Raw genomic sequence first — 12,355 nt, forward strand, 5'->3', positions numbered from 1 at the left:
GACTGAGAGCAGAGACTGTATGTAACCTACTAGAGCGCAGTCTGAGAGCAGAGACTGTATGTAACCTACTAGAGCGCAGTCTGAGAGCAGAGACTGTATGTAACCTACTAGAGCGCAGTCTGAGAGCAGAGACTGTATGTAACCTACTAGAGCGCAGTCTGAGAGCAGAGACTGTATGTAACATACTAGAGCGCAGTCTGAGAGCGGAGACTGTATGTAACGTACTAGAGCGCAGTCTGAGAGCAGAGACTGTACGTAACCTACTAGAGCGCAGTCTGAGAGCAGAGACTGTACGTAACGTACTAGAGCGCAGTCTGAGAGCAGAGACTGTATGTAAGCTACTAGAGCGCAGTCTGAGAGCAGAGACTGTATGTAACCTACTAGAGCGCAGTCTGAGAGCAGAGACTGTATGTAACCTACTAGAGCGCAGTCTGAGAGCAGAGACTGTATGTAACGTACTAGAGCGCAGTCTGAGAGCAGAGACTGTATGTAACGTACTAGAGCGCAGTCTGAGAGCAGAGACTGTATGTAACCTACTAGAGCGCAGTCTGAGAGCAGAGACTGTATGTAACCTACTAGAGCGCAGTCTGAGAGCAGAGACTGTATGTAACGTACTAGAGCGCAGTCTGAGAGCAGAGACTGTACGTAACGTACTAGAGCGCAGTCTGAGAGCAGAGACTGTATGTAACCTACTAGAGCGCAGTCTGAGAGCAGAGACTGTATGTAATGTACTAGAGCGCAGTCTGAGAGCAGAGACTGTACGTAACGCACGAGAGCGCAGTCTGAGAGCAGAGACTGTATGTAATGTACTAGAGCGCAGTCTGAGAGCAGAGACTGTATGTAACGTACTAGAGCGCAGACTGAGAGCAGAGACTGTACATAACGTACTAGAGCGCAGACTGAGAGCACAGACTGTAACGTACTAGAGCGCAGTCTGAGAGCAGAGACTGTATGTAATGTACTAGAGCGCAGTCTGAGAGCAGAGACTGTATGTAACGTACTAGAGCACAGTCTGAGAGCAGAGACTGTATGTAACGTACTAGAGCGCAGACTGAGAGCAGAGACTGTATGTAACGCACGAGAGCGCAGTCTGAGAGCACAGACTGTATGTAACGCACGAGAGCGCAGTCTGAGAGCAGAGACTGTATGTAACGTACTAGAGCGCAGTCTGAGAGCAGAGACTGTATGTAATGTACTAGAGCGCAGTCTGAGAGCAGAGACTGTATGTAACGTACTAGAGCGCAGTCTGAGAGCAGAGACTGTATGTAATGTACTAGAGCGCAGTCTGAGAGCAGAGACTGTATGTAACGTACTAGAGCGCAGACTGAGAGCAGAGACTGTATGTAACGTACTAGAGCGCAGACTGAGAGCAGAGACTGTACATAACGCACGAGAGCGAAGACTGAGAGCAGAGACTGTATGTAACGCACGAGAGCGCAGTCTGAGAGCACAGACTGTATGTAACGCACGAGAGCGCAGTCTGAGAGCAGAGACTGTATGTAACGTACTAGAGCGCAGTCTGAGAGCAGAGACTGTATGTAATGTACTAGAGCGCAGTCTGAGAGCAGAGACTGTATGTAATGTACTAGAGCGCAGTCTGAGAGCAGAGACTGTATGTAATGTACTAGAGCGCAGTCTGAGAGCAGAGACTGTATGTAACGTACTAGAGCGCAGGCTGAGAGCGGAGACTGTATGTAACGTACTAGAGCGCAGACTGAGAGCAGAGACTGTACATAACGCACGAGAGCGAAGACTGAGAGTAGAGACTGTATGTAACGTACTAGAGCGCAGACTGAGAGCAGAGACTGTATGTAACGCACGAGAGCGCAGTCTGAGAGCACAGACTGTATGTAACGCACGAGAGCGCAGTCTGAGAGCAGAGACTGTATGTAACGTACTAGAGCGCAGTCTGAGAGCAGAGACTGTATGTAATGTACTAGAGCGCAGTCTGAGAGCAGAGACTGTATGTAACGTACTAGAGCGCAGTCTGAGAGCAGAGACTGTATGTAACGTACTAGAGCGCAGTCTGAGAGCAGAGACTGTAAGTAACGTACTAGAGCGCAGTCTGAGAGCAGAGACTGTATGTAACGTACTAGAGCGCAGTCTGAGAGCAGAGACTGTATGTAACGTACTAGAGCGCAGACTGAGAGCAGAGACTGTATGTAACGTACTAGAGCGCAGTCTGAGAGCAGAGACTGTATGTAACGTACTAGAGCGCAGACTGAGAGCAGAGACTGTATGTAACGTACTAGAGCGCAGTCTGAGAGCAGAGACTGTATGTAATGTACTAGAGCGCAGTCTGAGAGCAGAGACTGTATGTAACGTGCTAGAGCGCAGAGACTGTATGTAACGTACTAGAGCGCAGTCTGAGAGCAGAGACTGTACGTAACGTACTAGAGCGCAGTCTGAGAGCAGAGACTGTATGTAACGTACTAGAGCGCAGTCTGAGAGCAGAGACTGTATGTAACGTACTAGAGCGCAGTCTGAGAGCAGAGACTGTATGTAACGTACTAGAGCGCAGTCTGAGAGCAGAGACTGTATGTAACATACTAGAGCGCAGGCTGAGAGCAGAGACTGTATGTAACGTACTAGAGCGCAGACTGAGAGCAGAGACTGTATGTAACGCACAAGAGCGCAGTCTGAGAGCAGAGACTGTATGTAACGTACTAGAGCGCAGTCTGAGAGCAGAGACTGTATGTAATGTACTAGAGCGCAGGCTGAGAGCAGAGACTGTATGTAACGCACAAGAGCGGAGTCTGAGAGCAGAGACTGTAATGTACTAGAGCGCAGTCTGAGAGCAGAGACAGTATGTAACATACTAGAGTGCAGTCTGAGAGCAGAGACTGTATGTAACGTCCTAGAGCGCAGTCTGAGAGCAGAGACTGTATGTAACGTACTAGAGCGCAGTCTGAGAGCAGAGACTGTATGTAACGTACTAGAGCGCAGTCTGAGAGCAGAGACTGTATGTAACGTACTAGAGCGCAGTCTGAGAGCAGAGTCTGTATGTAACGTACTAGAGCGCAGTCTGAGAGCAGAGACTGTATGTAATGTACTAGAGCGCAGTCTGAGAGCAGAGACTGTATGTAACGTACTAGAGCGCAGTCTGAGAGCAGAGACTGTATGTAATGTACTAGAGCGCAGTCTGAGAGCAGAGACTGTTTGTAATGTACTAGAGCGCAGTCTGAGAGCAGAGACTGTATGTAACGTACTAGAGCGCAGTCTGAGCGCAGAGACTGTATGTAACGTACCAGAGCGCAGTCTGAGATCAGAGACTGTATGTAACGTACTAGAGCGCAGTCTGAGAGCAGAGACTGTACGTAACGCACGAGAGCGCACTCTGAGAGCACAGACTGTATGTAACGCACGAGAGCGCAGTCTGAGAGCACAGACTGTATGTAAGGCACGAGAGCGCAGTCTGAGAGCAGAGACTGTACGTAACGCACGAGAGCGCAGTCTGAGAGCAGAGACTGTATGTAACGCACGAGAGCGCAGTCTGAGAGCACAGACTGTATGTAAGGCACGAGAGCGCAGTCTGAGAGCACAGACTGTATGTAACGCACGAGAGCGCAGTCTGAGAGCACAGACTGTACGTAACGCACGAGAGCGCACTCTGAGAGCACAGACTGCATGTAACGCACGAGAGCGCACTCTGAGAGCAGAGACTGTACGCAACGCACGAGAGCGCAGTCTGAGAGCAGAGACTGTACGTAACGCACGAGAGCGAAGACTGAGCGCACGGATGGGGAATCTTCGCCTCTCACAGGAATGTATTATCTGTCATTACCAGGAGACAATTGTTTTGATGAGTTTTTAAGCGGAGGAATCGGAGTCTATGACATAATGTTTATATTCCGCCTCCACAATCTCTGGCTTCCAAATCTATTCCTGGATATATCCGATCACAGTAATTATTTAGTGCATTAATCATTCTGTAATATTACTGCAAACAAGGAGAGAGACAGAGAGAGAGAGAGGGAGAGACAAAGATAGAGAGAGAGCGAGAGACAGAGACAAAGAGAGAGAGAGAGACAGACAGACAGAGAGAGACACACTAGACCAGCACTATTGTTATGTGCCAATCACAGTGCTGGATCTAATTGTTCCTACACCTAATACATGTCCCCTATTGGCAGGTGTTGCATAGACTTGGGACTGATCACCCTGGTGGAAGGGCATGGAGGGGACAATAAGAAGGGGAGGGATGGGGTCAGGCACTTACGGGGAGGGTTAGGCTACAGGGGGGGGGGAGGGTTAAGCAATAAGGAGGGGAGGGTTAGGCACTTATGGGGAGGGTTAGCCTACAAGGGGGGGGGGAGTTGGGCAATAAGAAGGTGAAGGCTAATTTCTCTATAAATCTGATCATTTAGAGGGTTATGCCAACCTCTGGCCAGAACCAGCACATTTGCTATCTCCCCACAAGGGGGCGCACCTTATTCCTCCCCCCCCACCTATTGCCAGTCACTCACACACCTGCAGTAGCCATTAATGATCCGTCCAGCTACAACACGCGTCAGTGGCTTCCATCTCCTCACATCACCTTCCACGGGAGCCCCCAGCAGCACCACGTCCTCAACGATCCCCTCAGCACCTACCGGAGGCACAGACATCTCCTTATAATCTGTAGTTACCCCAAAGATTGGTGTGGGATGTTCCCCCTGCTATTCCACCGAGCCAGATCATCCGGAATCATCCGGAACAGTACCAGCTACGGGCACAGCTACGGGCACGAGTGAGGGCGCTGATCACCGTCATTACCTGCCTCTTGTGCCAGCTCCTGTAAGCAGAAGTAGATGACCCGGGCGCCCAGGCTGAAGCCGATCAGAGTCACAGGCCGCTTCCCCTAAAACAGGAGGAGGACAATGATGTTACCTACAGGGGCGACTGTACACAATACAGGACACATTATCTGGCTTCAGCGCCCATATCCTGGTGGACAAGGAACACATTTGCTGATGGGAGCGCTCCCGTGCCGGCTTGGCTTATTGGGGTAATTCCCGGTAGGCCCTGCTCCCAGGCGTCCCAACACCACACTTAGGTTCAGACCAGTGTGCTGGAATTCTACATTGTTCCTCTATTACAGGGTCAGTATCTGACAGAGCAGGGACTGTAGTGTCCATGTTATCTATAGGCTATGGGGGGGGGGGGGAGGGGGGCTGTATCAAACCTTGCAGAGTGATAAGGTGGAGAGAGAAGTAGCAGCCAAAAATGGTGCTTAACTACCAAGTTACCGGCTGTGTTTGAAGAATGGCATTTAGGAGCGGATTCAGTGGCACTTAATCTCTGTCCAAGGTTTGACACATGTCCCTTGTCCTCTACACTGGTTGGCTAAGCCTCTGTGGTGACTGGCCCCAACCCTTACGAACCCTTCCCTGGGGGCCCTTCATGCCCCTGTCTGACACTGACCGTATGCCGCAGGCTGTAACAGAGCAGCGGATCCATACTGAAGCCCTATAGGGTGCGATGTATGTATCAGGGTGTCTCTGTGTAATGGACGGAACGCATAGAATGTTAGCTGTCTCTATAAGACATATAGTAGTATAGGTAAGTATGTAACTGCCTTACAGCGAATGAGCCCCTGACACAGACTCTGCAGCCCCCCTGTGGGAGTTGGGGCGAGTGTCACATAAGAACATTGCAGTTATAATCCTGGGACATCTATCCCCAACAGGTTAATTATCAATCATTTCCCCCCCACCGACCACGGTGCGATCTCTCATATATACACGATGCGCCCATGAGTCCACAGAGATGGGTCTAGCTCTGCGTGTGGCCCTGCTGCCACCCAAACGGCTGTGCCTGACCAAGTAGCTACACGGAGAGTAGGGGAGATGTGCCCGGCTGCCATGTTCTGTATAATGAGCGCGATGAAGGATCCGTCGCTAATCCACACTTAGAAGTAACAATTACCAGTTTGCAGCTGAAAGAACATACACTCATTAAAGGGATTACTGGCCATAATTAATATCATCCGTGCGCAGGATGCGGGATAATCAGCCCCCACTTGTGGATCTGTGCCCCCCCCCCCCCTCCTCACAGACACAGTGATTCATCCCTCCCACCTTCTAGTATAAACATGTACAGGATTGCAATCATAGATTCCCGCGTCCACACATCCCTCACACCTGTCCTTTACATATGCCCCTGTGCCCACCATACATCAACACTTAGCCCTAATATCTTATCTGACCCCACAAATACCCCTTATATGCCCTACAGACAAAGGTCTTAAACCTGGCGCTAAAAAAGATGAACAAAGGGAGAGAGGAGAAGCTGGATGTAAGACAGACATGATGGGAGTAGAAGAGAAGGACAGGAAAGTTACAACTAGATACACAGGAAGTGGAAAAGAGAGAGCAGGAAGTGGGCAAGAGAGAGCAGGAAGTGGGCAAGAGACAGCAGGAAGGGGGCAAGAGACTGCAGGAAGGGGGCAAGAGACTGCAGGAAGGGGGCAAGAGACAGCAGGAAGGGGGAAAGAGACAGCAGGAAGGGGGCAAGAGACTGCAGGAAGGGGGCAAGAGACTGCAGAAAGTGGGCAAGAGACTGAGGGGACAAGAGAGAGCAGGAACTGGGCAAGAGAGAGCAGGAAGGGGGCAAGAGACAGCAAGAAGGGGGCAAGAGACAGCAGGAAGTAAAAGAGCCACATGCAAGCATTGGCAGCACTGGCAGGATGGTTTTCTACAGTGGGAGCTGCCATTATGAAGGAGGCATTAGCTGCCGCCCTGAATATAGCTGGTAATGGCATTCAAGCACACACAGCGGCCTAGACCATGAGACAATCCTCGGGCTACCCAGCAGCAAGGTGCAGACATGACCGGAAGCTAGACATTACTTGCTGCCTGCTGAGCAGTATGTGCGCCAAATGCTTCCCCACTTCTGCCGATCGACTGAGACACACGCCCCAGGGGTTGTCAATGACGCTGGCCACGGTGATCAGGGAGGCTGGCCACGTCAAAGCCGTCACGATCCCTGAGGTGAGGAGAAGAAGAGGGAGGGTGAGGACAATGTAGATGCAGACGGTTAGTGTGGCAGGAGCTTCATGTACACTGAAGATTTACCTGACAGGATGGTGTATTTCAGGGCTTCTTGTGCAACAATGTTCACCAGGCCATTAAGTAGGGCGTCCAGTGCGTTTCCCAGCTCCATGAGGTACTTGGACTCCCACGCTAAGCAGTACTGCTCAGCGGAATGCAGCAGACTCTGCCACGGGCCGGCAAAACTACCTGCCAAGAAATCACTGGTGCATGATACGGTGCCATCCCACTGCCAGCATTATGGCATAGCACCAGTAATATGGAATTGTATCGGAAATACGCAAAGACTCTATATTTTAAAAAGAAATGTAATTTTGGTCAACAATATTATAATATGGTTATGATTTGAGATAGTCACCATATTTGCCGACAGAGAGCCATCCAGTGATAGCAATACAGATGTGGAGCTGCCGTCCGCCAGTTAGTGGAAGGAACTCAAACTCCTCTATAGCACCAACTCGTTTCTTCATTTTGTAACCTGTAAAAGTTTAAGTCACTGTCAGTTCAGTTACAAAATTCTACCCCACACAAACATGAAAGAGGCCAATCAGTCACATGAAGGACCATTGAGCAGAGTCTACTTAACACAAGGAGTAGGGAGGTCATCTTGTAAGATGGAAGAATCGGTCACATGAGGGTCCATCGAACAGAGTCTACCTCACGTAAACATGAAAGAGGTCATCTTATAAGATTGGAGAATCAGTCACATGACAGTCCATTAAGCAGAGTCTACCTCACACAAAGTAGGGAAGCCATCTTGTAGTATAGAAGAAGTGGTCACATGAGGGTCCATCGAGCAGAGCCTACCTCGCGCAAACATGAAGGAGGTCATCTTTTAAAGATGGAAAAATCAGTTTTGACAGTCCCTGGAGCAGAATATACCTCACACAAAGAGTAGAGAGGCCATCTTGTAAGATGGAAAGATCGGTCGCATCAGGGTCTATCGACCAAAGTCTAACTCACACACACATGAAGGATGTCATCTTGTAAGATGGGGAAAGGCCATAGGTCAGTCTTTTGAGCAGTCTACATTACCCAAAATTTAAGGAGGATATCTTGTAAAATGGGGAAATTGGCTAGATTCCAGTCTGTCTACTAGATAATACTCCATACTCCCACCCCCCCATAAACACGAAGTAAACCATCTTTTTTACACAAGTTTCTTAGTCACATGACACTACATCGCGCAGTAGACAAATATGTAAGAAACCATCTTGTAATATGAGGACATCAATCGTTACTTATGTAATATCTGGGCTCCCGTTTTTCTTATAAGACAGCATCCCCTCGCCACGCTTCGGGCGCGGTGGCTCGCTGCGCTCGCCACACTTTATAAAATCAACTCCATGCGTAGTTGGATAGTAGGGGTATGAAAAAATGGGGTGCATTTAACATGGGGGCCCAGATAATACATAAGTACCCATCAAGCAAATAACACTTCATGTAGAATTTCATAAACATGAAGGAGGCCTTCTGGTATGGGGTAACTAGTCACATGACAGATGACGCACAGATGCTACCTCACACAAACATGAAAAAGGCCATCTTGTAAGATGGGTTAAATCAGTCACATGACAGCCAGCTCACAGATTTTACCTCACACAGATATGAAGGAGGCCATCTTGTAAGATGAGTTAATCAGTCACATAACAGCCGGCTCACAGATGCTACCTCACACAAACATGATAGAGGCCATCTTGTAAGATGGGTTAAACCAGTCACACGACAGCCGACTCACAGATGCTACCTCACACAGACATGAAGGAGGCCATCTTGTAAGATGGGTTAATCAGTCACATGACAGCCGACTCACAGATGCTACCTCACACAGACATGAAGGAGGCCATCTTGTAAGAAGGGTTAATCAGTCACACGACAGCCGACTCACAGATGCTACCTCACACAAACATGGAGGAGGCCATCTTGTAAGATGGGTTAATCAGTCACATGACAGCCGACTCACAGATGCTACCTCACACAGACATGAAGGAGGCCATCTTGTAAGATGGGTTAATCAGTCACATGACATCCGACTCACAGATGCTACCTCACACAAACATGAGGGAGGCCATCTTGTAAGTATAGTTCAGACAACAGATAGTAAGTATGAAACCTTAGAATGTGGAAGACAGTAGACTTACAGCCACATGTAATAATCCATTCTACAACCTGAGAGAATTACAAGCATATGTTAATCCATTAATTTAAGTCTAGCTCACATGAAGAAGACAAAGACTCACCTGTCAGCCCAGCTCCTGCTGCACCAAACAGCGATGCTATGATAGCAATGCCGGCGGTAGACCCCAAGACTGCGGCCCCTGCGCTTCCAATGATGGTGGCCGCTCCTGCAGCTACGAATGGGGCAGCCAGACCCCCGGTCAGCCCTGTGTCACAATAAGACATTAGAGACCCCATCAGCGGTTCCCTGAACAGCAGATTATAACAGACCCCCTCACCTATTACCGTCCCTCCTCCTACAGTGGCCAGGCCAATGAGAAGGTATCGTTTCATCTTCTTCCTACGCTCCTTTTTGCGGCGGGAGGCCTGGACGGATCTGGTAGAAGAAATTGGGAGTAATTAGACAACTCCCAGGTACCAAACAAACTTTATTCTATGTACTGACGGAATAGGAGTCAACCATGAGAGAACCATGTTTGTGTGGACGCCAAGTCAATTAAAAAAACAAAACAAAACAAAAAAACAGTGTACTCGCTGAGGCATGGGGCACAGAGTGCCTCAGCGCGGAGACATCAAAGCTTCCTAGTGAAACGGGCTGAATATAAATGACCAGTATTTATCTGATAAAAATACTGAAATATATAATACAAGAAAAGTTTATTCTAAAAAAAATGAGATAATTTTAATAAGCCATGTTTGCCGGCAAGTGTAGATTATTGACCACAGACGTCCCCCCGGGTGAGAGACGCTCATACGAGTCTGATGAAGGTGCGGGGTAAAGATTTACAGGCTTCACGAAAGTGTTCAGGCTTCACGTAAGTCGATAATATGGATTTATTTTATTACAGAAGCGTTCCTGGTGTTAACAATCTGTTCGAGTCCTGACGGTAAACAACAGCTCGCAGGCCCCCAGCAGAAATAAAGGTGGAAACAAACAAAATAATTACGAGAACAAATCACGCGGCGTCTTCATAACGCACAGCTAGAGCTGGCAAGGAACAGAACAATGCGGTAGGACTACAGTAAGCAGCGTGCGGCTCTCCAACACCATTATCGCTGCGCACAGAGGAGGGCGGCTGTACGCGGAATATACAGGGAAGGGGTTCTGTAACGCAAGTGCTACAAAATACAGTCAGATATAATATTGGAATTATAGATTTCAGGGATTTTTTGCTAATTTTATTTTCTTATAGATTTATTTTGCAATTCCAACCACTGATCAACAGTCTGTTATGTACAACGTTTTCCTAATTACAAATACCCCTCCTCCAATTCATAATACTTAGGCCCTTATTCTGATCGGTGCGGCCGGAGCCGCATATGCGGCTCCGACCGCACAGACGAATCCCCGCCTTGCGTACGGATCGCCACCTCCGTCCGTACGCGGATATGTGGCGATCCGTATGAAAGTGGACGGGGATACGCCTCCTCCACCTTGGGAGCAGCCCCTGCATTCGATGGTCGCAGACCATCGAATGCAGGGCCGCACGCTCCACCAGGTCCCGCAACACAAGACCACACGGACACTTGTCCGTGTGAAATCTTGTATTGGGGCGGGCAGCTGACATCCGGCGATGTCAGCTGCCCGCCCCCTACACGCGCGTCATGGCCTCATTACCATGCATACGCCCCGCGTTTGCATGGGAACGCCCATGAAACGCGGGGCGTATGCATAGGGAAATGAGGCTAAGTAGCCCCTCACGCCCCTATCCGCCCCCTTTGCGGCGGTCAAAAAAAGTGTGCAGCGATTTCGCCTGCACATGCGCAGAGTGCCCTCTGCACATGCGCAGAGCGAAAACATCGGCGGAACGGCCGCATGCGGCCGTTACCGAACCGATCAGAATAAGGGCCTTAATTAGGTTAAACGTACTATCCATTTAAACGGGAACACTCTGTCATTGGATGCTCTGGATCCCTTGTGGCACCACATCAATAAAGGATAATAATAATAATAATTACATAGGTTCTGTATAATTCATGTCCCTGTTTAAAGTGATAGTGTGGTAAGCCTATGGGGTCGATCCTATTAGTGCAAGTGCGAATCATCAAGGCGCCGGATGCAATTTACGGCGGATGGAATTCGCACTATGGTGCTCGCTGCCGCATAGGGTTGCAAGCAATTTATAGTGAATTAGGTGATTCATCGCGCCCTACGGGCGCTCTTCACACCGTCGTAAGGGGCTGCGCCCCCTTAATTTGTGAACATTTGTATATGAGAAAGATGGTTAGAATTGTATGAAAGATGGCCTGTATTGCAACTTGAGTTATAGGTGAAATGTGTTAAATAGAGAGCATATGATGTGGAAGGGGGTGTGTATTGTTTTGTTTAATTAAAAAGCGGTTACAGAGTAAGATGTACATTGATGCTGCTTTCAGACCGCATAACTGGCTTTGACCCTGTATTTGGAAACGTTTCCAAAAACGGGTCTGCCAGATAAAACCCCTTTCACACCGCAGCACTTAAACGGTATATTACCGTTTAAGTGCCGATTTTTTGACACTGGCAGACCCGTTTTTGGAAACTTTCCAAATACAGGGTCAAAGCCAGTGCAGCCTTCAGCCCTCCCCTCCGTGCAGCTCCCCCCCCTCGCGCGTGTCGACCGAGAGCATGTCGACGCCCCCCGCGCATGTCGACGCCCCCACCCCCCCCCCCGCGTGTCGGCGCCCCCCCCCGTGTCGACTTACCCCGTGCCGGTACCTCCGTTGTGGATCCCGGCACTGCAGCTCAGTATGCTCGGAAAGCACTTATGAAAAAAGTGTCTTCCAGAAAATGGCTGCCCCATAGGAAACCCTGTTTAAAAAAACTGTCTTTCGTATGGGGGCAGCCATTTTCTGAAAGACACTTTTTTCATAAGTGCTTTCCGAGCATACTGAGCTGCAGTGCCGGGAACCACAACGGAGATACCGGCACGGGGTAAGTCGACACGGGGGGGCGCCGACACGCGGGGGGGGGGGGGGGGGGGCGTCGACACGCGCGGGGGGGCGTCGACACGCGCGCGGGGGGTGTCGACACGCGCGGGGGGGGGGCTCCAGTGCTGTGAATACTTAATGAGCGCTCATTAAGTATTCACTGTGCTGAATTTAGGACCCAGCTTATTGGCTGGGTCCTAAATACCGTTTCAGAACCGATTTTGAGCCTAAAATAC

At 49.4% G+C, this 12,355-nt stretch overlaps 1 protein-coding gene across 1 annotated transcript in view; it reads right to left on the bottom strand.

Annotated features, from left to right (window-relative positions):
- The window catches only part of TMCO4 (transmembrane and coiled-coil domains 4), a 52,431-nt gene that overhangs the window by 9,464 nt on the left and 30,612 nt on the right, over positions 1-12,355 (bottom strand). Inside the window, exons 6-12 of the mRNA XM_083161931.1 lie at positions 9,488-9,585; positions 9,272-9,415; positions 7,390-7,509; positions 7,056-7,220; positions 6,830-6,966; positions 4,756-4,840; positions 4,471-4,588 (exon numbers count right to left, since the gene is read on the bottom strand). Of these exons, the coding sequence (XP_083018057.1) occupies positions 4,471-4,588; positions 4,756-4,840; positions 6,830-6,966; positions 7,056-7,220; positions 7,390-7,509; positions 9,272-9,415; positions 9,488-9,585 (867 nt within the window). The remainder of the gene's footprint in view (positions 1-4,470; positions 4,589-4,755; positions 4,841-6,829; positions 6,967-7,055; positions 7,221-7,389; positions 7,510-9,271; positions 9,416-9,487; positions 9,586-12,355) is intronic.

Source organism: Crinia signifera, chromosome 19 (genome assembly GCF_055691185.1).
Source record: "Crinia signifera chromosome 19, ASM5569118v1, whole genome shotgun sequence".
NCBI classification, from domain to species: Eukaryota; Metazoa; Chordata; class Amphibia; order Anura; family Myobatrachidae; genus Crinia; species Crinia signifera.